Below are 25,107 nucleotides of genomic sequence, written 5' to 3' on the forward strand. Positions count from 1 at the left end.
CTCCTTCAAAGGTGGGTGTACGAAGATAGGAAAGGGGGAACGTGGGTGCTCGCTCACCGTGTGGGTCCTTGATCTTGATCTGCTGCGAGTTGGAGGACGGCGGTCCCTGGCCGGCCTCGTTGACGGCGAACACGCGGAACTCGTACTGGCGGTCCTCGATGAGGTTGGGGATGTTGATCTGTGCGGGCAGGCACAGGTGGGCGGGGTTGACCCGCTGCCAGGCCTGGGTGCCCACTTCCCGCTTGTCCACCCAGTAGCCCAGGATGCGGGCGCCGCCGTCCGAGGCAGGCTTCTCCCACGACAGGTTCACAAAGTCCCCGCCAACCTCCGTCACCACAGGGATGCCCGGTGCACTTGGCGGATCTGTGAGGTGGACAACGACAAGCAGAGTCAGGAGTAGGAGCACATGTGATTTTTTCAGGTATTACATCCAACAGCTCCCATGCATTGAAGATCTCAAGAGAAGGTCAGCATTAGCCACTGCTGGAAGAAATGGAAGGGTGGGTGGGTGTGACAACCGGTATGCGTCTAGATTGAGCATAACAACTGAATCCGCAAGCAGCCATCACAGCCACACTTGTAATTTCGAACTTTTTAACTGCACACCCTTGACTGTAGATGTAGTGTGGCAGATAGAAGTGCAAGTTCTTCACACGAGCTGGCAGTGCTCTCGCAGCCAGCAGTCCACACAAAAATGTGACAGCATATCGGGGCATTTACATCTAATCTGATCTCCACCTGCAAGACTGATCGAAGCACACTCTGTTGTGTCACAAGGCATGCACACGACACTGGCTGCGTGTCCCTCACCGAATGGCAACTTTGCAATGATGGGGTTGGTTCCCTCGAGTGGCACGCTCATGCCGTTCTCGTTGACAGCCATGACTCGGAACAGGTACTCTCCGTTCTCAGTCAGGCCTTGCACCGTGAGGGTGGTGTCCTGTTCGGCCACAGAAAAAAGAGAGAGAGGGCGTGAAGAGCGCTTACACAACTCATCTTAGGAAAAACCTGGCTCCCCTATGGCTGCAGCTGATCGGTATACGGTGCAGTCATGTGAAAGCATGCACAAAGTGGTGACATATGGCACACGCCATGCCGCTATGGCTGTTTCAGTTTTGGCAATGTAGGTCAATCCAGAAAAGACGTAGTCAGAGGTACAAGACCCCCATGAGGAATTTGAAATTTCTGCACTCAAAGCTGAGCCACAGCTTCAGTAGGTGTGTGCTTTTAAAAGCTTTTTTTTACGCACTGAAAAAGTTAAGTACACTAAGTTAGGCGGTGTTAAACTAGCCCAGTGGCTGGAAGAACAAAGCAGTCCTGCACTACGCCCTTATTCAGGCCTGCCAGTGCCCTCACGGGCTGTGCCTTGCACCACTAGTACTGGGCTAAAATGTCACACATCCTCACACTGCTAATGGGTGCGTATCTTAGGAGGTGGCACAATTTGCGACAAGTTGAATACAAGCATACCCTTTCTGGCAGCACTACAGCGCTACATCAGATGGCTGATTCCGTCTTTTTTTTTTTCTTTCTCACAACCATAAAACGATGCCCCTGCTGTGCTTGTCGATCAGCGGACCTGCCGTAAAACCACAATATAAAAGGTACTGTGCTCTGGGCAACCATGTTTCAAGAGCGGTTGGTGGGAGTCCTATGGGAGACAAACCGGTGGTTACACAAACCAACGTTACATTCGGTCCCGCACTATAAACGGTTATGTTATAAATGGTCTATGCTGTATCTCATTTCTAAAACTGCATTTCTTTGCGAAGGGTGTTTCTACGAGATCCACATTCAATTAAACGTCTGGTGTAGTCATTAGCCAGTTCTCATTCACATAGGGTTTAACTTTACAATATATTTTATTAGGTTCCCTTTATTGATAACCCAAACCTGCAGAAGACTGACACAAAGGTGATGACACAAGTCTCCAACTCTCTGGAAGCTGCCCATGAGATCTGTGTTGCAATGCAAGTGCACCCAATTACTATAGAGCTTGGTAATCCACGTGCAGTCGAGACAAAAGCAAGCTGTCGAGTATACGGCAGTTGCAAGTGTGGGGTGTAGCTACTCACGCGGCAGTAGGTGCTGGCGGCCACCCACTGGTTGTGGGTGGTCTCCCTGCGCTCCACCACGTAGTGGGTGATCTTGCAGCCTCCGTCGTACTTGGGCGGGTGCCACACCAGCTTGCATGTGTGCTGCGTGATGTCGGACACCTCCAGGGGGCCGATGGGAGGTCCGGGCAAGCCTGCAATCCACACCTTCCGCGTCAGGCAATGACACTCCCACAGGAGCACGCTAGTATGTGCACTATAAAGACGCAACACAAGCTTGCTTCTGAATGTGAACATCTGCGACAGAACTTCTTCTACACCACAATCAATTTAATTTATTCGCATATTACGTGGAAGTTTTTCTCAGACACATGTAATGTCTTAGCTCCCCCGTGAAAATGGAAGGAGCATTTCTAGCATGAAATCCTAATTTCCAGCTTCATTTCTCACTAGATTTATAGATTCTAGCTAATCGACAGCTTCAAACTGGAAAAATTCTTCGTGTAGCAGGAGACGATCATCTCCAGCTTGCAGGGTTTTTCTCTTCCAGCTGGACTGACGAATGCTAGCTGGAGGTAAAAGCTGTCAGCCGTAAAAAAATCTCAATCCAGCCAGAAATGAGCTAGAAACTGAATTTCTAGCCAGAAATTCTGCCTATTTCTAGCTAGAAGAAATTTCTGGTTCAATGATCCAGCTAGGAAAAAAATTCCCCCGCATTTCCCCGAGGGGGAGAATGTGAAAGTGCGAATGCACGGTTGTCGGCCCGCTTGCGGCGCTTGCGCTCGGCCCCCGCAGCCCACCGCCTCGCCGCCTTCTCTTCCATCTCTTCCATCGAGTTTGTAGTATCACGTGTACACCACGCAGTTATCAAGCCGCTATAACGCCGCTGAGTCGCCAACGCACGCCGCTGACGACGTAGTTTGAATGCGTTAAAGATATAAGGCGCGTCACTAACGCTGATATCACGTCGCGTCCGTGGCTTGGTCGGTAGAGCGTCGCGCTGCGGCCGCAAAGTCCGCGGATCGAAACCTGGCGCCGGATGCTGTTTCTTTATAGAGGAGCACTGCGAACGCCGACGCCGCCGATGCCGGCGGTGGATGGTTTGGGGTCGCTTATAAAGTGCATTCGCACTTAAAACAATATTTGCACCTGGGAGTGATAGCAGACCACTTCCATAAATACGATGTCAGGCCAACCAAGGGTCACGTACGGCCACAAGGCCACATAAACTGTGAAAGATGCCTCGCAGGGAAGCTCACCCGTGACGTAGAGGGTGAACTGGGCGGTTGCAGAGCCGCTGTCGTTCTTGAGCGTGAGCTGGTACTTGTCCTCGTCGGGCTTCTCGGCCTCGCGGAGGTACACAATGACGTAGTCGTCGAACACCGTGTACTTGAGGTGGTCACTCTCGGGCATCTCGAGGCCTCCCTTGAACAGCGACACCTCCATCGGTGTCGAGCCGGAGAAGTAGATCTTGACCTTGCCGTTGTCCTTCTCGGGGACAAACACCTCGTTCGGGCAGCGGTCAATCCGTGGCGGCGCTGTGACGGGAAAACACGAACCCCTTAAATTACTACCTAAGCAGCTGGGCTGGTACAAACAATCACTTGGTAGCTTAGTCAGTTCAGTGTCCAAACTACTGGTACGTTGCTACACGTCAGACGAGCAAGAAAAAGTTTGAAGCAAGGACTGTTTTGTTGATGACTGCAAAGCCTTCAATGCTTTTGGTAAATGGTGTCAACTGAGCCAAAGTTTCTTGTTCTGTTGAGCCGATTGTAATGCTATTCCTCCACGATTCATCTTTTAAAGAGTCCAAAATGTATATGGCTATTTCATATGTCAGTAAAACCAAACCTGAAACAAGACCTTCCAAACTAAAGAAAGGTGAGTCTGTTGTCAATTAAGAGACTACTGAACTGCGACAAAAAGAACTGCTCTTTCAGATTTTCTGCTGGCCTAGAAGTTATTGGCGCATCAGAGATAAATTCTTTTGTTAGTCTACGAAAGCAACTGGTGTAGCAAAGATGATTTCTTCAAACGTAAGACCATACGTCCTTATTTTGACCATGGCCAGAGCTATTTAAACACAGTTTTGCAGGAAATGTCTTTGGAATCAGCTGTTTAGACAAGTCATCCCGAACATTCCCTAATAGCAGTTAGTAATGGCATGGCGACATTACTAGCTACTTTTTGCTGTTGCCATTATACTCTTAACTAAGCTCCTACTGGGATCAATTCCACTTCAGAGCCAGTTAAGCAGCTTCACACACACTGCATATGACAGTGGGTGGGAGGCACGTTTGCAGGGCCCCCTGGCTCACCGGCGATCTTGAGGTCAGCAGAGCAGCGTGCCGAGCCCAGCGGGTTGCTGATCTCGCACGTGTACTCCCCTTCGTCGCCATCCTCGATCTCGCTGAAGACCAGCTGGTAGACGCCTTCCTCGGGTTTCTCCACAGCCCGAATTCGGGTGCCGATGCGAATGTCCCGGCCATTCTTCAGCCTTGAGTAGAAGAGGAACAACAGTCAAATCACCACTGCCTCAGCTGGTCGACCATGAAAAAGCTACCTAACACAACCCAGGTTCAAATTCCGTTAGAGTTTCCAAGTAGCATTGCAGCACAAAGAGCAAAACAAAAATAAGAAATCGGACACAAGGAGAAACTGTCAGTTGCCAGAAGTGCAACACAAAATGTGAATTACTCTGTGAAGGGGGTGGGTCGAATCGTTATCAAAGGATCTGCCCCAAGCTTCCTTGACACCTCCATCACTGAAAACACTTCTTGACTGCCCATAAAATATATGAGGTTTGGGAGCCGTGCTCCAGTGCGTTCACTTTCGTTTCGTTGTGCAGCAACCCCCGCCTTCTTGTACAACCCAGCCAAAGAAAAACAATTGGAGGCCCAATTGGCCCTTGGTCCAAATAGAACTGTTTGCATTGTCAAATGGTTCAAATCGAACCAATTGTGTTTTTGGCAGGCCCAAATGGGCCTCCAATTGTTTTTTTTTTTTTTTCGACTGAAAAGGGGTTATGAAGGAGTCAAGGTCTCCTTCAAAAAGTCAAGGCATCAAGGAGAGCTTAGTGCAAAGCGCTCAGCTCCCTTCCTTGCCCTGTGAAGGTCAGCAGATGTTCACTCTAATCAACAGACACATTAATCGAGGTTTCTGTGTGTGCATAACTTACATGTCAGCATTTTCCTGCAGCATGTACAAGGACAAAATGGAAAGAGGGAAAGGGGAAAAATAGGCAGTTTTGTGAAAGCGACAGCACAAGTGCATGATACACAAAAATGAAACTTCTCATACAGCAGTAGCTTATTATTAATATTTTAACAAGCACCCAACCTTACCGGATGCACACCTTACGAACGCCCTGTTGCCAAGTTGGAAAGCAGACAAAAGAGAACCGCTCGCTTACCACCTAGCAGTCGGTGCGGGCTTCCCGATGGCTTCACACTCCAGAACGACGTGCTTCTTCAGGCTGACGCTCTTGTTGAAGAGCCGACGGACAAACTCTGGCTTAGCTCCGCCTGAACCAGAGATAAACCTCCATCAATATGCAATAGCAGCACTAAGTGGAGCTAAATGAGCAGAATTATTAGAACCTCTTTTTAAGATGCATCAGCCCATCTGTATAGTTGCCAGTCTCAGTTTAGGTGGCCTGATTTGGAGCACTTTTTAATTAAGGGGACCTTGGAAACCTACAGATGACATAATAACAATATGGCAATGGCATAGAATAGCCAGCCTTCATTGTACGCTATGGCCAACTTGTGCCTGAAACTGACAACCGTACATTGGCTATCTTATGCACAGTGCACAACACACTTGTCTATAACAGTGAATTCAACTATAGTTACATCTAAAAACTACTGAAACAAACTTTTTACAAAAATGTTGAGAACAAAAGGAATGGGCTTAGACTTCCGAACATGGCAGTAGTTTTCTTCAAATCTCGCTCAGGCGAGGCAGAATAAGGCTGAAAGTATCAAAGCTATGCTGCAGACAAATACTGTAGTATTTTCGTGCGTATAACCCACCCCTGCTTACAATCCACACCCCAACTTTCAGCCCGCCGGAAAAGAAAAAAGAATCCTCGCGTATTGCCCGCACATTTGATACAGAAAAGGCTGCACGAAAGCTCCTGCTCAAGCAGGAGCTTTCAAGCAGGAGCTAGACAGAAAAAGCGTATATTTAGGGAGTAGGACACACTGACTGCAAGGCGAAAGTCACAATTCACTAACAAAATCGAGTTGTTAGAGTGCGCTCGTCCTTGTTTTTTCTTCCTTGCCCTTGTATGCTTTGCACAAAATCTGCCATGGAAGGCTTAGTCAGTGTTACTGCGTAGGAGCTTCACGGCAGAACGCGCATTGCCGTGAAGCTGCACTAAAGGAAAAACTCCTACTTTGCAACTGAAATTTTCGCATTTTTAGTGCGGATTATACGTGTGAAAATACGGTACGTTGCCCTCTGTATCTCTGTGGCAAGTACGAGGCTGACCCTGCAGCATAGAATGAGTACTGTAATAGTACGAAGCAGAAGAAGAGGGAGTAATGGCATAGTACCTGTGTACTCGGTGGCCTTGACCGGGGTGGTGCACGCAGAGGGCTCGCTCTTGCCGGCCGCGTTGACGGCGTACACGCGGAACTCGTACTCGTTGTTCTCCTTGAGCTTCATGTCGGTGTAGTCACAGTCCAGGATGGTGTAGTCGTTGGACACAAGCCAGAAGGGGCTGCCCACCTCACGGCGCTCCACAATGTAGCCTGCAAGAAAGAGGGAACGGGTCTCTCACTTGGCTGCCACCACTTCTCACACCCACCGACACACGACCACAAGAAATTAGATTTTTCTAATGCATCCTGGATGACCAGAGTACCTGTTTGTTTGTCTTTACAGAAATGATTACAAAAGGCTCTGAGCTCTGTTATTACAAACTAGCAGTGAAATATTTATTTCCTTGTGGTATATACAGCTCTCCTTTAGCTCCTTTGTCCCAAAGTGTTCGGGTAAAATATAGACATTTGTAAATGATGCGCCAAGAAATAAATAGACCAACAGACGCAAAACACTTCTTTGGAAAATGAGGTGCATAACAAGTACAAACGCGATGAGTAAGATGGAAGGAACTAATGCTAGAAAACAATGACTGTGATGCCTTAGGAACAAGCGCAAGAACGTAGCTATAAGAGTATAGCTAGTAACTTGAGTGGGGCTCACCAGTAATGCGGCTGCCACCGTCCGATCGTGGCTTGTCCCACTTGAGGTCGCAGTAGCTCTTGCCAACCTTGACCACTTGGACGTTCTGGGGAGGTGACGGGACGGCTGTAACGAAGAAAGCAGTGCCCCACTGATTAGCTCTGACAACACAGATGGAGCCCGAGAGCGGAAACAGAGGTCAGTGCCAGTGGGAGGGACTTACTGAACTTGGGCTTGAGCCGCAGTGTGGCTGTGGGCTCGCTGGGCTCACTGAAGCCAGCAGCGTTCTTGGCCTTCACCCGGAACTCGTAGTCCTTGCCTTCAAACAACCGCGTCACTGCGCACAAGAGCAGTGGCAAGGGACAACCGGTTAGGCCTGTACGTCATGGAGGGAAAAGCTATCACTTGCGCTGCGTATATGAGCTGGCTGCAAGTAATGTATACTTATCACGACTGACAAACTAGAAGAATGACTAGTGTTAAGGCGAGTTACTGCTGCCATAGTTTATGCAAAAAAAAAAAAAAAAAAAAAAAAAAAAGATAGCTTTTTGTACAATGTATTTGCTCAGACAAAAAATATAAAATTCTACGTAATACTACAGCGAAGATCATTTATAACGATCTGACTTATCCCGAACACTCGCTTATTACTAATAAACGTAGCACAACCCTCACAGTTGACTCCGGTTTCCGCATTCACCTGAATGTAAAGTGAGTTTCTCTTTTTTTTGTTTCTTTTTTTTTGTTTCCTGATTTATTGCAGGCCTCATGTTATGTTCAAGTGCCCTGAATATAATGAGACATATGTATATTTTTTTTTCACTTCAAACTGCAAAAAGCTCTAAGGCTTCTAAGCTAGGTGGGAAGGCCAACTCTACGGTGCTGCTGCGGCCAGTACCCCCTTAGAGGGCCTCCATGCCATAGGGTCTGTGCGAACGGCACTGCAGCGGTGCCACACACAGCAGTGGATGGATAGCCCTGCTCACCCGTGAAGGAGGTGTCCTTGACCAAGCCGTCATTGGCGATGCGCCACTTGCCATCGATGGGCTCCCGGTACTCCACCTGGTAGCCCTGGATCTTGGAGCCACCATCGCTGCTCGGCCGATCCCACCTCAAGCTCACGCTGGACACGTCATAGTCCACAATGTCTGGACGGCCGGGCGGGCTGGGCACATCTGGGGGAAGAGGCAATGCAGGAGGAGGAGGAGGGGGAGGGAGTCAGTCACCCAGATACCATATGCATGCACTGAAATGCAATGAAGTGGCAACGTGTGCTTACAATGAACAGTTAGCTACCAGAAATTTTGTCTAGGTGTCAGGCGGTCCACTGACATTTTTGAATTCGGAGAATAGTACTTTCCTGTATTGCATGCACGCGCAAAATAGCAATGCACATCGAACACTGACGAAACTTGAATGAAGGGAGGTTAAGCGTGTCCCTTCCCTCTATTCTATGTCTCATGGCCTTCAAACGAGCGCTTGTAATAGCAGAGAGGCCTTGCTCACAGTGTCTCCTTAATTTTAAACATATGCACAATGAAGTTACAGCGGATGTTTCTTATTCAGGAGGCATGGCTGCTCATCGTCATGACATTTCCAGCTGGCCACAAGCACCCTGCCTCTGAAAAAGTGAAAAAACTCCTGCCTGACAGCTAGCGAACTTTTATTTTATAAACAAAACTGAATGCTGATATAATTAAAAGCTTTTTAGCTACAAGTGGGCAGCCCTGTACGTCATGGAGATGTGGTAACCATTCATAGGGACAGGGATCTTTTCGCTTTGGGCGCAATGGCCCCAGTTTCACAGCCATCACTGAGAAGGCAACTAAGTGTTTGTGTTTGAACCCTCAGCGACTAAAAGAATGGAACAGGATCCACGTCAATGAAAGCGTTTGAAAGAGAAATCCTGTAAAGATAACCCTATGAAAGAAAACTCACATTAATGAAATATTTTCACCAACATTTTCTCTTTGTGTAAGTTTTCTCACCGAATGGGAATTTGGCCGTGATGGGACGGTCGGTCTCCAGCGGGGTGCTGACACCATACTGGTTCTCGGCACGGACTCGGAAGTTGTACTTCTTGTTCGGTTCCAGTCCAATGACGTCGTAGTGGCAGCCACGGACAAAGCTTGAGAGCTTGGTCCAGATCTGTGGCACAGAGGAAGCCAATGAGCGTGGGTGCCAACGGATGCATTAACAATAAATGATTGTTACACTGCAGTTAACGACTGATAAATCAGTCACCCATTTTGCAGACAGGGTAGTGTAACATAGCGTATTTTCGCGCATATAACCCACACAAAAATGTGAAAATTTCAGTGGCAAAGTAAGGGTGCGGATAATTGGCAGGGTTTTTCCTTTTTGCGGCTTCACAGCAATGCACGTTGTGCTGTGAAGCTCCTACGCAGTAACACTGACCAAGTCTTATAGCACCAATTGTGCAAAACATACAAAGACAAGGAAGAAAAAAAAAAAAAAAAAAGAAACAAGGACGAGTGCACTTTAACAACTGAATTTTATTAGTGAATTGTGACCTTCGCCTTGCAGTCAGTATATTCTAGTTGCTAAATATATACTTTTTCTGTCTACATACAGTGTAGACCATTTATAACGTAACCGCTTATAGTGCGGGACCGGATATAACGCGGGTTTTTGCGACCACCGGTTTGCCTCCCATAGAACTCAATGCATAAGCATACCGCTTAAAGGAGCCATGAAGAGAAAATGCAAGTTGGTTTTATTCGAAAGATTTCGTGTTTTATAGTGCCCCCAGCGCTTGTCCGGATACAAACGGAGCTTTATTCACTGAGAAATTAAACAATTCAGGTTAAAATTTTGATTTTCCCGCTCAATCGTGCGTTTTCGTGGTCCCAAGTGACATCACTGTAACCGACCACTCTGCAGCCTAGAGTACCTTCATTCACGCATCCGCCGTACAGGGTAGAGATACGTATACGCTGGCGCCGCCATTTTCGGTTGCTCGCTCGCCGCCGAAGCAAGTCATTGTGTCAAAACCGCGCTAAAATTATCGCCGCAACGCGGTTTGCTGAAGAAGTTTGAATCATATTGTCTGTTTCGCGTTGCTAGGTCTCGTGGGAAACGAAAAGAATAACGCGCTGAGCCCGTTGGCCCAATTGCGGCGGCACGGGACCGTTCAAAGGTTGTCTCCACCCTGTAGAGCGGTGTTGGTTTGTTCCCGCATTTCTTTACGTTCCGTAACCTAGATGGCGCCACCATACCGTGGAAAGCGTTTGGTTTGTTTTTGCCCGCATTTAAACCTGGCTTGTTTTTGTTCTGGGAGAAAATATTCGTTCCCTGAAACAGTGCTCGCTCGACAAATGGGGTCACGTGAGACACCGTTGCTTGCGTCAATCGGCCAGTGTCGTCTGAGACAACCCCAAGCCCCGTAGCGAAACCAAGCATGCAGCGAAACCAAGCATGTTGTGCGCAGTACGAACAGCAGAACGCATCAGTACTTCTATGTTTACATGTGCTTTCGTAACTTCCACTGTTTGTCCCATCATTCTTATTGCTTTGTAAAGAATGTGCCCTAAATTTAAGCGCAAATCGCTCGTTCGTCTAGTTTGTAAGTTCTACCTAATTTGCGTCTGCTTCTGCCAGCCTCCGCCAATCGCAGAGCTTAGCTCATGTGACGACATAGGTTCTGTTGCGGGAAATGAGCTGGTAGGTCGCATGACCATTCCCGTTTTTCCTAATTATGTAGCTTATTTGAGCGAAGTTTACGTTAAAAGTGGTGTCAGTATGATTCTAACGAGACAATCTTTTGAATGAACCAAACTTGTGTTTTCTCTTCATGGCTCCTTTAAGATGCGGTTGGCCGAAGCACAATACCGTTTATAGTGCGGTTTTTCGGCGGGTCTGCTGATCGACCGGCGCAGCTGAGGCATCGTTTTAGGGTAGCAAAAGAAAAAAGAAAGGATGAAATCGGCCATCTGACGCAGCGTGTACCCCTTGCCCCTTGCCCTCCTCTAACGTAGACACCCAAAGAAAAAAAAATAGGCACCCTTTAGTTCGTGCGTACCTGATAACCACAACTGACCTTGCTTGATACACCTCGGAAGATAGCGACAGACTCCCCATCCGCGCGCGGCAAGTTGATTTTATTAATCGTGAACCGCATGGCCCGTTTTCGCGCATGAATCGTGCACATCAGCGTTGCGCGTGAGTTTTTTTTTTTTTTGTTTTGTTTTTTTTCGTGCTCGTGTCGACGATTCCGCGCTCGCGGTGGCTTCTTCGCGTGGCAGTGGGAGGAGCCTGACGACTTGCACCAATGGGGAGACGCGTACCTAATGGCGGGAGATTCGAAGCGCTCCGAGCCAGCTAGCCGCGCCAGAGATGTTTAGGCTTACCACCGCGGTATTTTTTGATGGGCGCTTTCACAAGCAGCGTGGATGGCAGTTTATATTCCACTTTTCGCCCACATTATTAGCTCCTTTCTTGCAGGAGCATCTTCGCTTGCGCCCCGTGCGGCATTTCAGCGAGCGGTTAGAAGCGGTCGCTGGAACTTACTGGAACTGCCTGCACCGCTTCACGGCCAGTGCCGACGCCATGTTGCCGCCTTTTACTGCGCCGCCCACACCACGCCAGTTGTATCCGCGCTGGCGTGCACTGCACGTTTTCGCGATACCAAATCTACCACGCGGTTCACGCTTTAGAACGTTGTTGCTGATAAGCCACCGCTCTTTCCCTCTCCTGCCTTTCCGAACATTCGAGCCGCGCGAAGCCGAAGATTTCCGTTGCGCTGATAAGCAGCCGCCTTCGGCATCGTGAACACAAGGTGGGGTAAAAAAAAAAATCCCGCTGTCGTTCTTATCACGTCTTGCGGCATCTGTTCATAGACGCTAAAAACGCAGCCATGGTCTCAAAACAAACACAACAGAAGTTAGAGCCGCGCTCGCCGTTTGTGAGACTGCGCTTTTGCCCTGCAGCAGCGGCTGATGTTAAAAATAACACGAAATATAGACCGTGCCTTCGTTTTTAAGTGCTGTGCGTTTGAGTGATGATAAATATAGGTTGACTTGAGAGATAGGTGGCAATGTGGTTGAATTCGCGCGTGTTTTGGTTATATTGCGGTACCGCTTATAGTGCGGATTTTTGCGGCTCCCGCGACATACGTTATAAGCGGTCTACACTGTAGTATGTGACCAGTTGCTTGAGCAGTAGCTTTGGTGCACCCTTTCCTGTACCAAATGTGCGGGCGATATGCGAGGATTTTTTGGGGTGGGTTATATGCGCGAAAATATGGCAATCGAATATCAGAAAGTGGTGGAAGCTTGGAATAATATTTGATATTTAAAATCCCTTGCAACCATGAGCCATAATCAGGGACTTGTTGCGTAGCCAGCATCATATGACTAATTTACCTTGGTGGTGGGATCTTGCTTCTCCACGATGTAATTGGTGATTGGGCTGCCACCATCATCCAGCGGAGGCCGCCAAGACAGCGAGCAAGTCTCTGGAGTGACATCCGAAGCCTCCAGGGGACCCTGTGGTGGACCAGGCTTGTCTAGAAAAGTAAAAAGCACAAAGAGTTAGGACACCTGCTACAGTGGTAAGATGCAAAACTCAAATTACATTAGACGACTACTGGGATGAATTGGCGTCAAATGGACTCAGTTCAGAGCAAATTGCTCTTCAGTTCACTAATAATGGTTCCAATTCAACACTGATTATCAGTGCAAGAGAAAAGAACGGTCACGCACCGACGACCAGAACCTTGCAGGACGCAGTGTCTGAGCCCTGCGGGTTCTTGAGGGTTAGCGTGTACTTCCCGCTGTCGTCACGCTTGGCCTTCTTGTTGAGGAACACCGTGAAGGCAACGTTGACTTCAGTGTGGATCCTGTCATCAGGCAGCACCACGTTCCCATTCTGCAAAGAGCAGTCAGGAGAGAGAGAAAAAAGAGGGCACTTCAGCATGTTGAAGCAGAGAGGGGCTTCTCAAAGAAAGAATGAAGCACGAGGTCTATTGCTGCTTGGCAGTAGACCTAACTGAGAAGCCCAAAACTCACAATGGTCCAGGAGGCCTCTGGAGCTGGACTGCCACTGTAGGGCACCCTGATGGTGAACTCCTCGCCAGCCAAGACCACAATGTCGCGCATGGCGAAGCCACTGTCGATCTTGGGCGCGGCTGCAAGCAGCAAAGCAGACGCAGAAAAGAACATTTTGATGCGAGCCTAATACTTAAAAGGTGGTAGGCTGGCAAGCAATGAAAACAGCCAGCTGATGTTGCTGCGGTGCTTATAAATAATTCAGAAAATAAAGATTGTGCACCACTTTAAGAAAAACACACAGAGCATTGATTAAGTGCACATTCACAGGGTTAACTGAATACCACTGAAGCAAATGTAGTCTGGCAGTAACCAAAATCGCTCTTGATTTTGAGTGAGTGAAAGTACAAAGACAAGTTAGTAAATGGCTACAACAAATATTTCTGTGCTTTATTTTACAAGATACACAAAAATACAGTGTGTTGCAACGATAACTGGAACACTTTAAAAATTTTTCCTGAGCGATCCGCCGCTCTGTTCACGCTCAAACTTCACACAAAGGTCGCATTTTGTGGTCTATTTTGTTTGACACCGGGAACAACAACGGTACTTACCTGTTTATTCTGAAAATAAATAAAAACGATTTTCGCCTATGGGAAAATGGCGGCGTTTTGGACGTGCGAGCCCGAAAACCGGGTTTTCTGATCGTCTGTTAGCTCATTTCTAGGTGCATTTTCTGATCGTCTGCTGCACCAGTTGGCTCCGTACGTGAATCCCAAACGTGCGTTTCACTCTGCAGGTGGTTCCGTCGTTCCAACATCAACTTGCGCTGGCTCGCACGTTCAAATCAGCGGCCATTTTCCCATAGGCGAAAATCGTTTTTATTTATTTTCAGAATAAACAGGTAAGTACCGTTGTTGTTCCCGGTGTCAAACAAAATAGACCACAAAATGCGACCTTTGTGTGAAGTTTGAGCGCGAACAGAGCGGCGGATCGCTCAGGAAAAATTTTTAAAGTGTTCCAGTTATCGTTGCAACACCCTGTATGTGTGCAGTGACATCACACATCCCACTCTGCATATGTTATCGCACTTGAAATCATGATTGGATGGTAAGAACAATAACGTGCTTCTGTATGCTCTACTGAAGTGAACTGTGCATTACCTTTCAAGAGCAGCTTCTGCAGTACAAAATCACTCATTTCTGCAAGGCTTTAATTTAACTCAAACAACCCACTCGAAAGCCACATTTACCAATATTAATGTGGTAGTTGTGACTGTGTCTTTCATCTCTTCTTCACTCGATACTGTTCAACGTTTGTGAGCCCAATGAATTCTTTAGTCAGCAACCATCTTGTCCAACTTTTCCAGTTAGTTTGCTTTAATGTTCGAACTCCTCCTAGTTTTGTGCCAGGACCCATGCTATAACAGCTGCTGCAGCCCTCTAAGATTCACGCTGCCCAAACGAGAGAGCAGGACAAGAACAAGAGAAGAGCCGGTCCCCGTCGTACCTGGCGGAGGCCTGGCGTAAATGCCGTCCGAAGCGGAGCTCCAGGGCGACTCTCCCGCGGCGTTGACGGCGCAGACGCGGAACTCGTACTGCTGGTTCTCGGTGAGGCCGGGCACCTTGTAGGTGAGGTCTGGCACGGTGGCCGGGGTGACCCGGCTCCACTTGGTGTCGCCCACCTTGCGCTTCTCCACCAGGTAGCCCGTGATGGGCGAGCCGCCGTCGTTGCGCGGCTTGGTCCACGAGATGGTGATGGAGTCCGGCGACGTGTCCACCGCGTGCGGCACGCCGGGGGCACCGGGAGGGTCTGGGGAGACAGTCGGCGATTACACCTTCCGCACCTGACTCGTGATCACTCAGCTCATTGGGTGGAAAAGGCTTGAAATTACCCCATATTCGTAACCACTGAATTGGAGGGAAAGGCTTGCAATTACCCCGTATTTGTGCCTACTGATTGGGAGGGAAAGCCTTGCAATTACCCCATATTTGTAACTACTGAAAGGGCAAAAAAAACCTTGCAATTTACTCCATATCTGTAACTACTGAATGGAAATGGCTTGCTATGACCCCACATTTGTAACTACTGAATAGCAAGAGCTTGAAATAACCCCAAACTTGTAAATAATGAATCAAAAAGGCTTGCAATTACCATGTATTTCTAGCTACTGAATGGAAAGAAAAAGCTCACAATTACCCTGTATTCGTAGCTACTGAATGGGAAGAAAAATCTTTCAATTACCCCATATTCAAAACTACTAAATGAAAAGAAAACCTTGCAATTACCCCATATTTGTTACTGAATGACAAAGGCATGCAATTACCCCATATTCATAACTACTGAATGGAAAAGGCTTGCAATTATGCCGTTTCATAACTATTGACTGAAAAAAGCTTGCAATAACCCCATACTCATAACTGGTAATCACTCAACTCCTTTTCCCAAACGCAAGGTCCACAAAAGAACAGCAGTGTGTCACACACTATTGGAAGGTGCCAGGTACTTGCTCAGCGCTTACGTGGAAAATCAAGGTTGGTCAACTCTCAGCCCCAGTCACAAAAGCCACACATGCCCTGCCACTCACCGAACGGCAGCTTGGCCAAAATGGGCTCAGCGGTGGTCGCCGGCTCGCTGGTGCCGAACTGGTTCTCAGCCATGACCCGGAAGTTGTAGCGGTGGCCCACGGTAAGCCCGCGGACCCGGAACGAAGTGCCGACCACGTAGGTGCCGATTCGGTGCCACGTCTTGGTGCCTTCCTCCTGCTTCTCCACCACGTAGTTGGTGATTTCTGCCCCGCCATCATCCTTGGGTGGCAGCCAGCGAAGGGTCAGGGAGTCACCGTCCACCTCTTCACCACGCAGGTTCTCTGGTGGTGCTGGACGATCTGGGGTGATAGGCAGTCACAGGGGTGAAAATGAGAATAGCCTAGCATTGCAGATGTATTACAAACTGAAAAATGCCACAATATAGGAAAATTAAATAACTTATAGCTTTTATGCACTGGCAAGGCGTGCATGCAGGCAACCATGTGAGTGCGCCGTCACTGGTTACATCGCGCTCTGCAGGATGGCGGTACTTGTCCAGGCTAAGCACATGATGTGTGTTGGACGTTCCAAACTCTACCCCACCGAACACTCAGTAATGCCTCGACTCCAATGCAAGTGCGATTAAAAGCCTATCTGTTGACATCACCGTTGAGAATTGGGTTGAAACGGAGCCGGCGATGCACGCTGGGTTTTTTTTCTCTGCGGTGTGCGAGCACAGTGGCACAAGCTGCGCCATGTCCGTGGTGCTCAGGCCGTGTCCACACCCATTTCCAGTGCTGCCAAGTGAAGAAATCGACAGCTAAACTTCTCAGTTAATATCATCTATATCTCCTGGTACCCTGCAGTGTCAGCATCTTTTAATATTGTGCCAAATTCGTAACTGACTAAAGGTCCATTTGATTTAGATGAAGTTTGCGGCAAAGCCTGCACCGGTTCACAGTGCACTGCACTAGAGCACCCAATTCACTGTGTCCACTGCTCATGGTGCAGCCAAGGGGCTGCTGCAGTGCAGAGATTTGCTGCACCTGCTATGGCCCCGGTGCAGCAAGTCAGTTCCAGTCAGTCAGCGGTATCTGGGAAATTTCAGGTTGACAAACTACTACTGGGAGTTGCACTGACCGCGTGACAATGTTCATAAAACTCCAAAGTACATTAAGTTAACCGAACTTCACCCTGTGATCGATGAGTTTGATGTAACCGAGCTGGTCGTCAGCTTTGAGTTCTAGAAGACTGGATGGTAGGGAAATGACAGCTAGCAGGGGACAATGCCCAAATGGCATGATAGCATTGTGCTACTTCACTGTACCGGCACCATAGAGATATTTGTGTACCAGTACCATGAACCCCATTTGTATTGAACAGAGCTATGTCTTTCCTGCGAAGCACAGGACTTGATCAGACTCTTTAAACAGGGCTCTCTTAATGAGCGCGTCATCTTCATCACAGTCATTATCACCACCTCTTCATTGATTTCATTTTTTCATACATCTGGTGTAGCAAGCTAGGCGCCTTGGCCAGGCTAACCTCACCAGTATCATTAAAGACTATTCTCTCTCTATGCAAGATTCCACAAGGATATACTTTGAAAATCGCCAGTAAGTGCTGCCAGTGATGACGTATGGAGCAGAAACTTGGCGCCTTACTAAACAGCTTGAAAGAAGACTTAGGTTAGGTCGGCTCAACGAGCCATGGAAAAATGGATAGGGGTAACACTCAGGTACAGGAGACGAGCCTCCTGGATCAGGGAGCAAACTCGAGTAGAGGATATCATAGTTCAAATTAAGCTGGTCATGTCGTAAGGCGAAAGGACAACCGGTGGACAATTAGGGTAACAGAGTGGGTATCAAGAGACGGGTTTAGAGGAAGGGGAAAGCTGTTAACCAGATGTAATAAGATGAACTAAGACAATTTGGAGGCGAGAAAGGAACTCGGGCAGTGCAGGACAGGAGTGGGTGGAGGTCAATGGGAGAGGCCTTCGTCCTGCAGTGGACCTAAACAGGATGATGACGATGATAAACTTCTCAAGCTGGAATTTTCTCGGTTCTCACAAGCACACATTCCCATACAATTTTTTTTATATGGGAGTGTGTGTGCATTGTCAGAGTGAATTTACATCTGCTGGGGCAACTGCACATGTGAATTCAAAACTTGAAGCTTATGTGCAACATCAATGTGTCTGGAACGGAAGGATAGGGAGTTGGATGAGGTGACAAACTGCTATAGGATGGTATCTAATGGCACGTTATCAGATCAGCCAACCATGTGATTATGCATTCAAGCTAACCGGCTGTCTGCCGAGACAACTGTGTCATAGACAAAGTACTACCCCATTTCTTTCCACAGATATATGCAGCCTGGTGCTTCCTAATGGCTGTTTTTGGTTCCCCGACTTGTATGTGAATGCGCGCAGATGGCATGCAGGACGTAGAGTAACTAATCACAAGACCCACCGAGGACAGTGACTTTGCAGTAGACAGTGTCAAATCCATGCTTGTTCTTGAGGAAGAGCTTGTACTGGCCAGTGTCATCCCTCTTGGCCTTGGTCACAGTCAGGCTGGCATTCTCTTCTGTCACCTGTGAGAAATTCTTTGCATTAGCACTAAAGTTCAAATTCCTTTCCTTTAAAGGGGGACACTGGTCTTAAAACAACTTCTTTTAATTTTCAAGTAAACGTTGTAAAACTTGTAAGTCTTGCTGTTTTTTCCCACTGATTTCAAACAAGCCATTATTTTTCAGTTGGTCAATTAGTTCCCAAAATAATTAGGGATAATTAGCCATTTTTGGTCGAACAAATTAGTTCCAAGTGATGCATCAAAAAAACTGCTTCAATTATTGCATTCACCAGGGTTCATAGTATTGGAAAATATAAAGGTGACAGTTTTATAACCAACACTGTTTTGTCTATTGTTTGACCAAAAATGGCTAGTTATCCCTAATTATCTTGGGAACTAACTGGCCAACTGAAAAAATATTGGCATGTTTGAAATCAGTGGGAAAAAAAAACAGCAAGACTGACAAGTTTCACAAAGTTTACTTGAAAATTAAAAGAAATTGTTTTAAGACCAGTGTTCCCCCTTAAATGATCATTTACACAGTTCTGCTTATTTGCATTCAAATTCAATCCATATTAGGTGCACATGAGTTCACTTTAATCATAAAGCGAAGCACTTCTTTGTGGCAAGCATTACAAATGCCGCTGTTACACTGCTGAATGTAATGCGTGCCAAACAGTTAATGAACTTGGCCCCGCACCGTGTTGGGTGTGGTTCTCCCCTCACCTTGTACGTCCTCCTGGGCTCCTTGTCATCGAGATCCAGGTCGTTTTTGGACCAAATAGCCTCGGGCTTGGGGAAGCCAGTGAAGGGCACCTTGATGCTGAAGTCCTGGCCAGCCTTCACCACGATGTCCTTCACGGCACCAGCGTTGATCCTCGGTTTGTCTGGTGTCAAACGAGAAAGCCCTTTCAGAGAACACTGCTGCTGCCAGGCAAAGGTGACAGCGCCATTCCCCCTGACTCTGTCGCCATCGGTGGTTCTGGGGCACCGGGCATGCACAGTCTGTCAAAATTTTCTAGGCCAAGCCAGGAATGTGCATGCTGCAAAAAATTCAATGTAGTACATGCTTACGTCCCAAGCGAGGCTGAAACATTTCATGCAGGAAAGCTAGAGAAATCACCTTTCTTTGTTAACTGTCACAAAATATTTTTGTGATATTTAGAGGTAAAGCTTATTTAATTTGTTGCAGCCAAGAAGGCTTAGAATTAGCCCAGAAAATTTTGATAAAGGGAGTACATTTACACTCTTCAAAAATTTTGTTTGGAGTCTGACATTAAAATTAAGTGGACTGGCAGTGAGGACTGTGGCGAAGAGCTCGACAGAGTCCTCTGCTTCATATCAGCTGGGTTCCTAATACTTTGTAGATTATATGGAGATATTTAACGCACACCGAGCATTTTATGCTACTCAGCAGTTCTCAAGAATAAAATGGTTAGAGCAGAACCAATCTCTAGATTTCTGCGCACAACTGCAATTGAGAAGTTTAAAGAAACAAACATATAAATACGCTACGGTTTAGACGTCCCACTGGCTACAAAACTGGAATCAAGGCGCGGAAACACAATTTTGTGAATTTTCCCATTGAGCTAGTTCGTATCCCGAGATGAAACAAAGCAAAAGTGTCCTCCCACCCACCGCGGTGGCTCAGTGGCTAAGGCGTTGTGCTTCCGAGCCCAAATACGCGGGTTTGATTCCTAGCCACGGTGGCTGAAAAGCGAAAGCGCCCACGTGTCAAAATTTTGGTGCACATTAAAGATCCCCAGGTAGTCAAAATTCTCGGCGGGTTAAACCCCCGAAATGTGAATGAGTTTGAGTCGAAAGCGTGCCCTCACCCGGCTGCTCCTCGACCAGGATGAGGTCGGTGGGCTTGCTGGGGGGGCTCTCGCCGACGTCGTTGACGGCCACCACGCGGAACTCGTACTCCTGGCCCTCCTCGAGGCTGGGCACCGTGAAGGTGGTGTCCGGGTGCGGCAGGATGTTCACAGGCGTCCAGTCCTTGGCGTCCTTGGGCTTCTTCTCCACAATGTAGCCCTTGACCTTGCTGCCGCCGTCCTTCAGGGGCTTGTTCCACGACAGGGTCACCGAGTTCTTGGTCACCTTGTCCACGCGCGGGGCGTCAGGGGCGCTGGGGGCAACTGCGCACGCAAAGGGGTCAAAGCGCACTCAAACCGTCCGTTTGGGCAAACAGTGTTCAGGTGGATTCATTTAACAGGTGCAGCCCACAGATTCCACTGCTTTGCTTTCTGCAGCTTTTCTTTGGCTATCCAAAAGAAACTACAGTCGAGCCCGCTTATAACGAACACATCGGGAAGCTGAAATCAGTTCGTTACATCCGCTTTTCGCTATATCTGGACACAAAATCCATCTATACAAATGGTAACGGGAAATGAAGATCTGTTCTTTATAGCCACTATTTCGTTAAAACCGGGTTCGCTATAAGTGGGCTATACTGTACTACCTTTGACAGACAGTGCTGTGCCTTCATGTCAAATGGACGCTAATGCTTTTGCACTCCCTACACATAAGGAGTGCTTAGGTGTCCGATTCTTTCACAACTCGGACATGCAGCCGCACTCACACTTGGGCTCCTTGGCCACGACGGCAGCGCTGGGCTTGCTGGGCTTGCCGGGACCGCCCTCGTTGACGGCGGTCACCCGGAACTCGTAGGTCTTGCCCTCGGTCAGGTGGGGCACCGTGAACTGGGTGCCCGGTGTGGGCGACACGTTGGCCTTGGTCCACTCGGGGTGGCCCCGCTCGCGCTTCTCCACAATGTAGCCTGCACGAGAAAGAGGAACTCGCTGCATGAACAGGTTCAGCCTCCACGGTTCCAGAAATGGTGACTGGTCGGTCCAGGGCTCGACATTTGTGCAAGCAGATGGCAAAGTGGGTAACTCACAAGCAGAAAAGTTTTTTGGGACGGAACTGGCACGCTTGTGAAAAGAAAAAAAGCGCATTTGCGTTCTACTCGCTTGACGCAAGTAACATGCTTTCCCAATTGAAGTGGGGATAGGTACTGAGAATCCAAGCACCTTAAAAATGTCAGCTAATTTGAAGCATTCTGTTTGCTGAGCTTGGAGTTGGCCCTTAAGATGAAAGATACAGTATTTTATTATCGTTTTAACATTATATTACTCCCCTCTACTTTGTAAAAAAAAAAGCATGTGAGGGACAAAACATTGAGTGACTTTTCCAAATGAAAGAGATCTTTTTTAACGGAAGACTCAGTCGCCGCAACAGAACTAAAATAATGATAAACACTTGTGGCAAAAATAACGAACCAGACTACAATAGCCATGACAAAAAAAATCAGACGCAAGTGCAGAGGTGCAGCTCTAACCTTGGATGGGACGTCCACCGTCATTGGCAGGCGGTGTCCAAGAAATGGTCGCCGCTGTGGGACCAATCTCGTCAACCTTCGGCTGACCAGGAGAATCTGGAGTGTCTGGTAACAAAAAAAGAGGCAGCCTTGTTTAGCTATTACAGTGTCAGGAAGCCCCCAAGGGCAGGGGTCAATACAGAAAATTTTCTTTCCTCTTGGGGAATGTGTGAGTAGAATGCTTGCAACTAAAAATTTTAGTGCTTTCAGTTTCATGCCTACGGGCAAGCACAGTTCATAGTTTGAAACTCTGAGTGTGCTGAAGACTCTTTGTGGCAACTATGCTATACAAGTGGGAAAGACATTGGCATGGAATTGCCAGCAAAGAAATTCCTGCCCAGTCCCCTCGGTGTCACCTAATTTTACTGCCATGCACTAGGAGCTAGGAGCATCAATGACACGCGCACAGTTTAGTTGAACCTGTATCTTTTCACATATGGCATGCATTACGTGGAAACCATAAAATAAGGTGCACGCCATGTGAAGAAGCCAGTAGAACGCGTGTGCCTTGTGACAAAGCCAGCATACTACCTCACCAAATGCTTACCAAAAAAGAAATAATAATAATAATAATAAATAAAAAGCAGATAAAGGGGGTACGCGAAGCACCAAAGTGTGGCCTACTTCAAAGGTCCATGGATCCCTATTTGAGGATGAGTACAATGCAATGCATAGCACTAGTAATCAAACCCCCCCCCCTTTTTTTTTCAAGTTAACATGACGGTTTTAGTACGTTTGTGAATGATTGATTGATTGATTGTGGTGTTTAACGCGCCGACGCAACGCAGGCGATGAGGCGCGCCGTAGTGGAGGGCTCCGGATTAATTTTGACCACCTGGGGATCTTTATCGTGCGCCGAAATCTCGTACACACGGGCGTTTTTGCTTTTCGCCTCCATCAGAAAAGCGGCCGCCGCGGCCGACGTTTGTGAATGCTAACGAGAGCTTACCGAAGGGGTTTTTGGCCGTGACTGGTTTTCCCTCGAGCGGCTCGCTGATGCCATGGATGTTCTCCGCTCGGACACGGAACTTGTACTGCTTGCCCTCTTCGAGGTTGCGCACAGTGTACGTTGTGTTGGGGCAGTAGCCTGGTACAGGCTGCCAGAAGTCTGACCCAATCTCGCACTTCTCCACCAGGTACCCTGCAGGAACACAGCATAAACAACCATTTCAAAGGACAAGCACTGTCTTACGAATATCGACGCATATGTTGTTGCAGAAGATTTAGGCTGATGTATGGTCTTTCTCGTGAAAAAAGAACGAGTACATGTGGAAGATTGGCCCCTTTACTGTTTAGAGCTCACAATCTGTGCCATAGATCGTCTCTTTGCTCAAGCAGCACTGAGAAAGCTGACAGCAATGCACCAGAAAGGGCGGTGGTGTCGTCAAGTGCAAGCCCCGTACCGTATTTACTCGCGTAATCCTCGCACTCGCGTAATCCTCGCACCCCTAATGTGAGCCACCAAAACTTGAATTTTTTGGTTCCTCGCATAATCCTCACACCCCCAACTTTGCAGCGGCGAAAGTTGCCTGCTCGCGAAACCCGCATGGTGCACGCGCTCTCCAACGCGCGCCCTCCCCCGCCACCTCTCCGTTCGGCGGAGAGCGCTGTGTATCCAAGGCCATCCAGGCGCCCTAACAACCTGCATGGCTACTCCCTAACTGGCGCCGTAACACGCTACTCACACTGTCCTTGAGCCGGTTTCGCGCATGTTTCGCGTGCGGGGTTCGCGTGCGGTGCGGTTATAGACGGTGTTCGCGCAGCCCGCTGTTGTGTCGTCGTGTCACCGTCGTGGTCCCGCCATTGAGCGGCAGCAGTTAGCGAGTCACTCGCGTCAATGGTGGATAGCTCGCTGCCATTTTGAGAACTTTTTGATCTCTTTGTTTTGTGCTTGGTGCCGCTTCGCCATGGGGAAGAACGCCAGTTACACTGCCGCTTTCAAATTGAAAGCGATAGAGTACGCGATCGAACACGGCAACCGTGCCGCAGGCAGGCACTTCGGCGTCACCGACTTCAACGTGCGTTACTGGAGTAGGGCTCGCACATACGACGAGATAGTGCGCGCGCCAGAAAGCAGAAGCGGATATTTCATGATCGCTGATCGACGGGAGACTGTTTACGTTGTAAATAATAAAATAAAAAGAAATAGCTGCTGTTGGCAACACTGAGCTTACCTATACAAAAAACGACCGCTACATTTAGCGGGATTGGCATAAGGCAAATTGGCAACACTGTGCACCGGAATTTTTTTTTTTCCCGCATAATTCTCGCACCCCTAACTTTGCATTGACTTTTCCGAAGAAAAAGTGCGAGGATTATGCGAGTAAATACGGTATTAGTGCTAGGGGCACAATTTTCTACCACAGATGCACCTTCACAGCGCAAGAACAAAGAAGGGTTCAAATGTGGCATCAAAATAGCAGTAGTGCGGGAAGCCATCGTAAAAGTTACAATTAAAAGCACAGCATCGTTAATAGTTGTCGCACACACCACCGAAGCAGTCAGCTCAAGAAGTTCCAGTTGCTTGTATCAAAAGTGCACTGTACCGGTGATCTCAGCACCGCCGTCATCCTCCGGCTTCCTCCACTTGAGGGTGACCGTCGAGTTGGTGACCTCGGGGTACTCGAGCGGGCCTTGCGGGGGCCCAGGCTTGTCTGCACACCAAGAAGAAGACACATGGAGCACTCAGGGAGGGGACAGACACCACAGGCACTTTTTCGTGTAGAAGATGGGACAAGTTTCTGTCACTGATTCTTCCAGTTGAATTGTCCATGTTCCCGCAAAACCTAGCAACAATGAAGATTCTTCATAAAGGTCTCGGGTGGTAGACCTTAGAAGTGATTAAGAGATGGGCGACGTCGTGGAAGCGTAAATGTTTTGGGGCTTTATCAATGCCCAGCAACAAATAAGCTCCGCTGATGACAGCGCTGCAATGAATCCATCTTGCACGAAAAAAGAGAGAGAGAGAGAGAGACAAGCCCCGTACCGTAGACGAGCACGTCGATGTCGGCCGAGTCCTCGCCGTACATGTTCTTGGCCTTGATGGTGTACTTGCCGGTGTCGCCCCGCTGGGAGACGGGGATGGTGAGGTTGACCGCCTCGTCCCCGGTGTCCGTGCGGATGCGGTTGGTGGGCGGGATCTCCTTGTCGTTGATGAGCCATGTGACAGCCGGCGGTGGCGCGCCCGTCATGGGGATGTTGATGTTGAGCGGGTCGCCGGCACGCACCCGGATGCCCTTGCCGTACAGGCCGTCCAGGTGCAGCTTTGGCTTCTCTGCACACCCAAGAAGCGAAGGGAGAGAAACGGGGCTTAGTGCTTGCCAAAACGAACACCAGAGAGTCCTCAATCTTTGACTGCCCAGCTGAGAGTACAAA

The 25,107-nt window shown here is 48.3% G+C and overlaps 1 protein-coding gene across 5 annotated transcripts in view; it reads right to left on the reverse strand.

Annotated features, from left to right (window-relative positions):
• Bt (projectin protein bent) overlaps positions 1-25,107 on the reverse strand; it is a 258,426-nt gene that overhangs the window by 25,827 nt on the left and 207,492 nt on the right. For all 5 annotated transcript variants that reach the window (XM_077693762.1, XM_077693761.1, XM_077693765.1 and 2 more), the window contains 24 exons: positions 24,719-25,006; positions 24,279-24,386; positions 22,682-22,873; positions 21,694-21,798; positions 20,935-21,132; positions 20,189-20,491; positions 19,080-19,240; positions 18,252-18,375; positions 15,840-16,139; positions 14,762-15,064; positions 13,274-13,392; positions 12,968-13,133; positions 12,629-12,771; positions 9,233-9,392; positions 8,231-8,419; positions 7,468-7,581; positions 7,266-7,370; positions 6,614-6,811; positions 5,467-5,578; positions 4,373-4,551; positions 3,314-3,592; positions 2,076-2,248; positions 811-940; positions 58-363 (listed from right to left, as the gene is read on the reverse strand). In XM_077693762.1, coding sequence (XP_077549888.1) covers positions 58-363; positions 811-940; positions 2,076-2,248; positions 3,314-3,592; positions 4,373-4,551; positions 5,467-5,578; positions 6,614-6,811; positions 7,266-7,370; positions 7,468-7,581; positions 8,231-8,419; positions 9,233-9,392; positions 12,629-12,771; positions 12,968-13,133; positions 13,274-13,392; positions 14,762-15,064; positions 15,840-16,139; positions 18,252-18,375; positions 19,080-19,240; positions 20,189-20,491; positions 20,935-21,132; positions 21,694-21,798; positions 22,682-22,873; positions 24,279-24,386; positions 24,719-25,006 — 4,455 coding nt within the window. The remainder of the gene's footprint in view (positions 1-57; positions 364-810; positions 941-2,075; positions 2,249-3,313; positions 3,593-4,372; positions 4,552-5,466; positions 5,579-6,613; positions 6,812-7,265; positions 7,371-7,467; positions 7,582-8,230; positions 8,420-9,232; positions 9,393-12,628; positions 12,772-12,967; positions 13,134-13,273; positions 13,393-14,761; positions 15,065-15,839; positions 16,140-18,251; positions 18,376-19,079; positions 19,241-20,188; positions 20,492-20,934; positions 21,133-21,693; positions 21,799-22,681; positions 22,874-24,278; positions 24,387-24,718; positions 25,007-25,107) is intronic.

The sequence above is a fragment of the Haemaphysalis longicornis genome, unplaced genomic scaffold, assembly GCF_048455015.1.
Source record: "Haemaphysalis longicornis isolate Haplotype H1 unplaced genomic scaffold, Haemaphysalis longicornis Haplotype H1 scaffold_12, whole genome shotgun sequence".
Classification (NCBI taxonomy): domain Eukaryota; kingdom Metazoa; phylum Arthropoda; class Arachnida; order Ixodida; family Ixodidae; genus Haemaphysalis; species Haemaphysalis longicornis.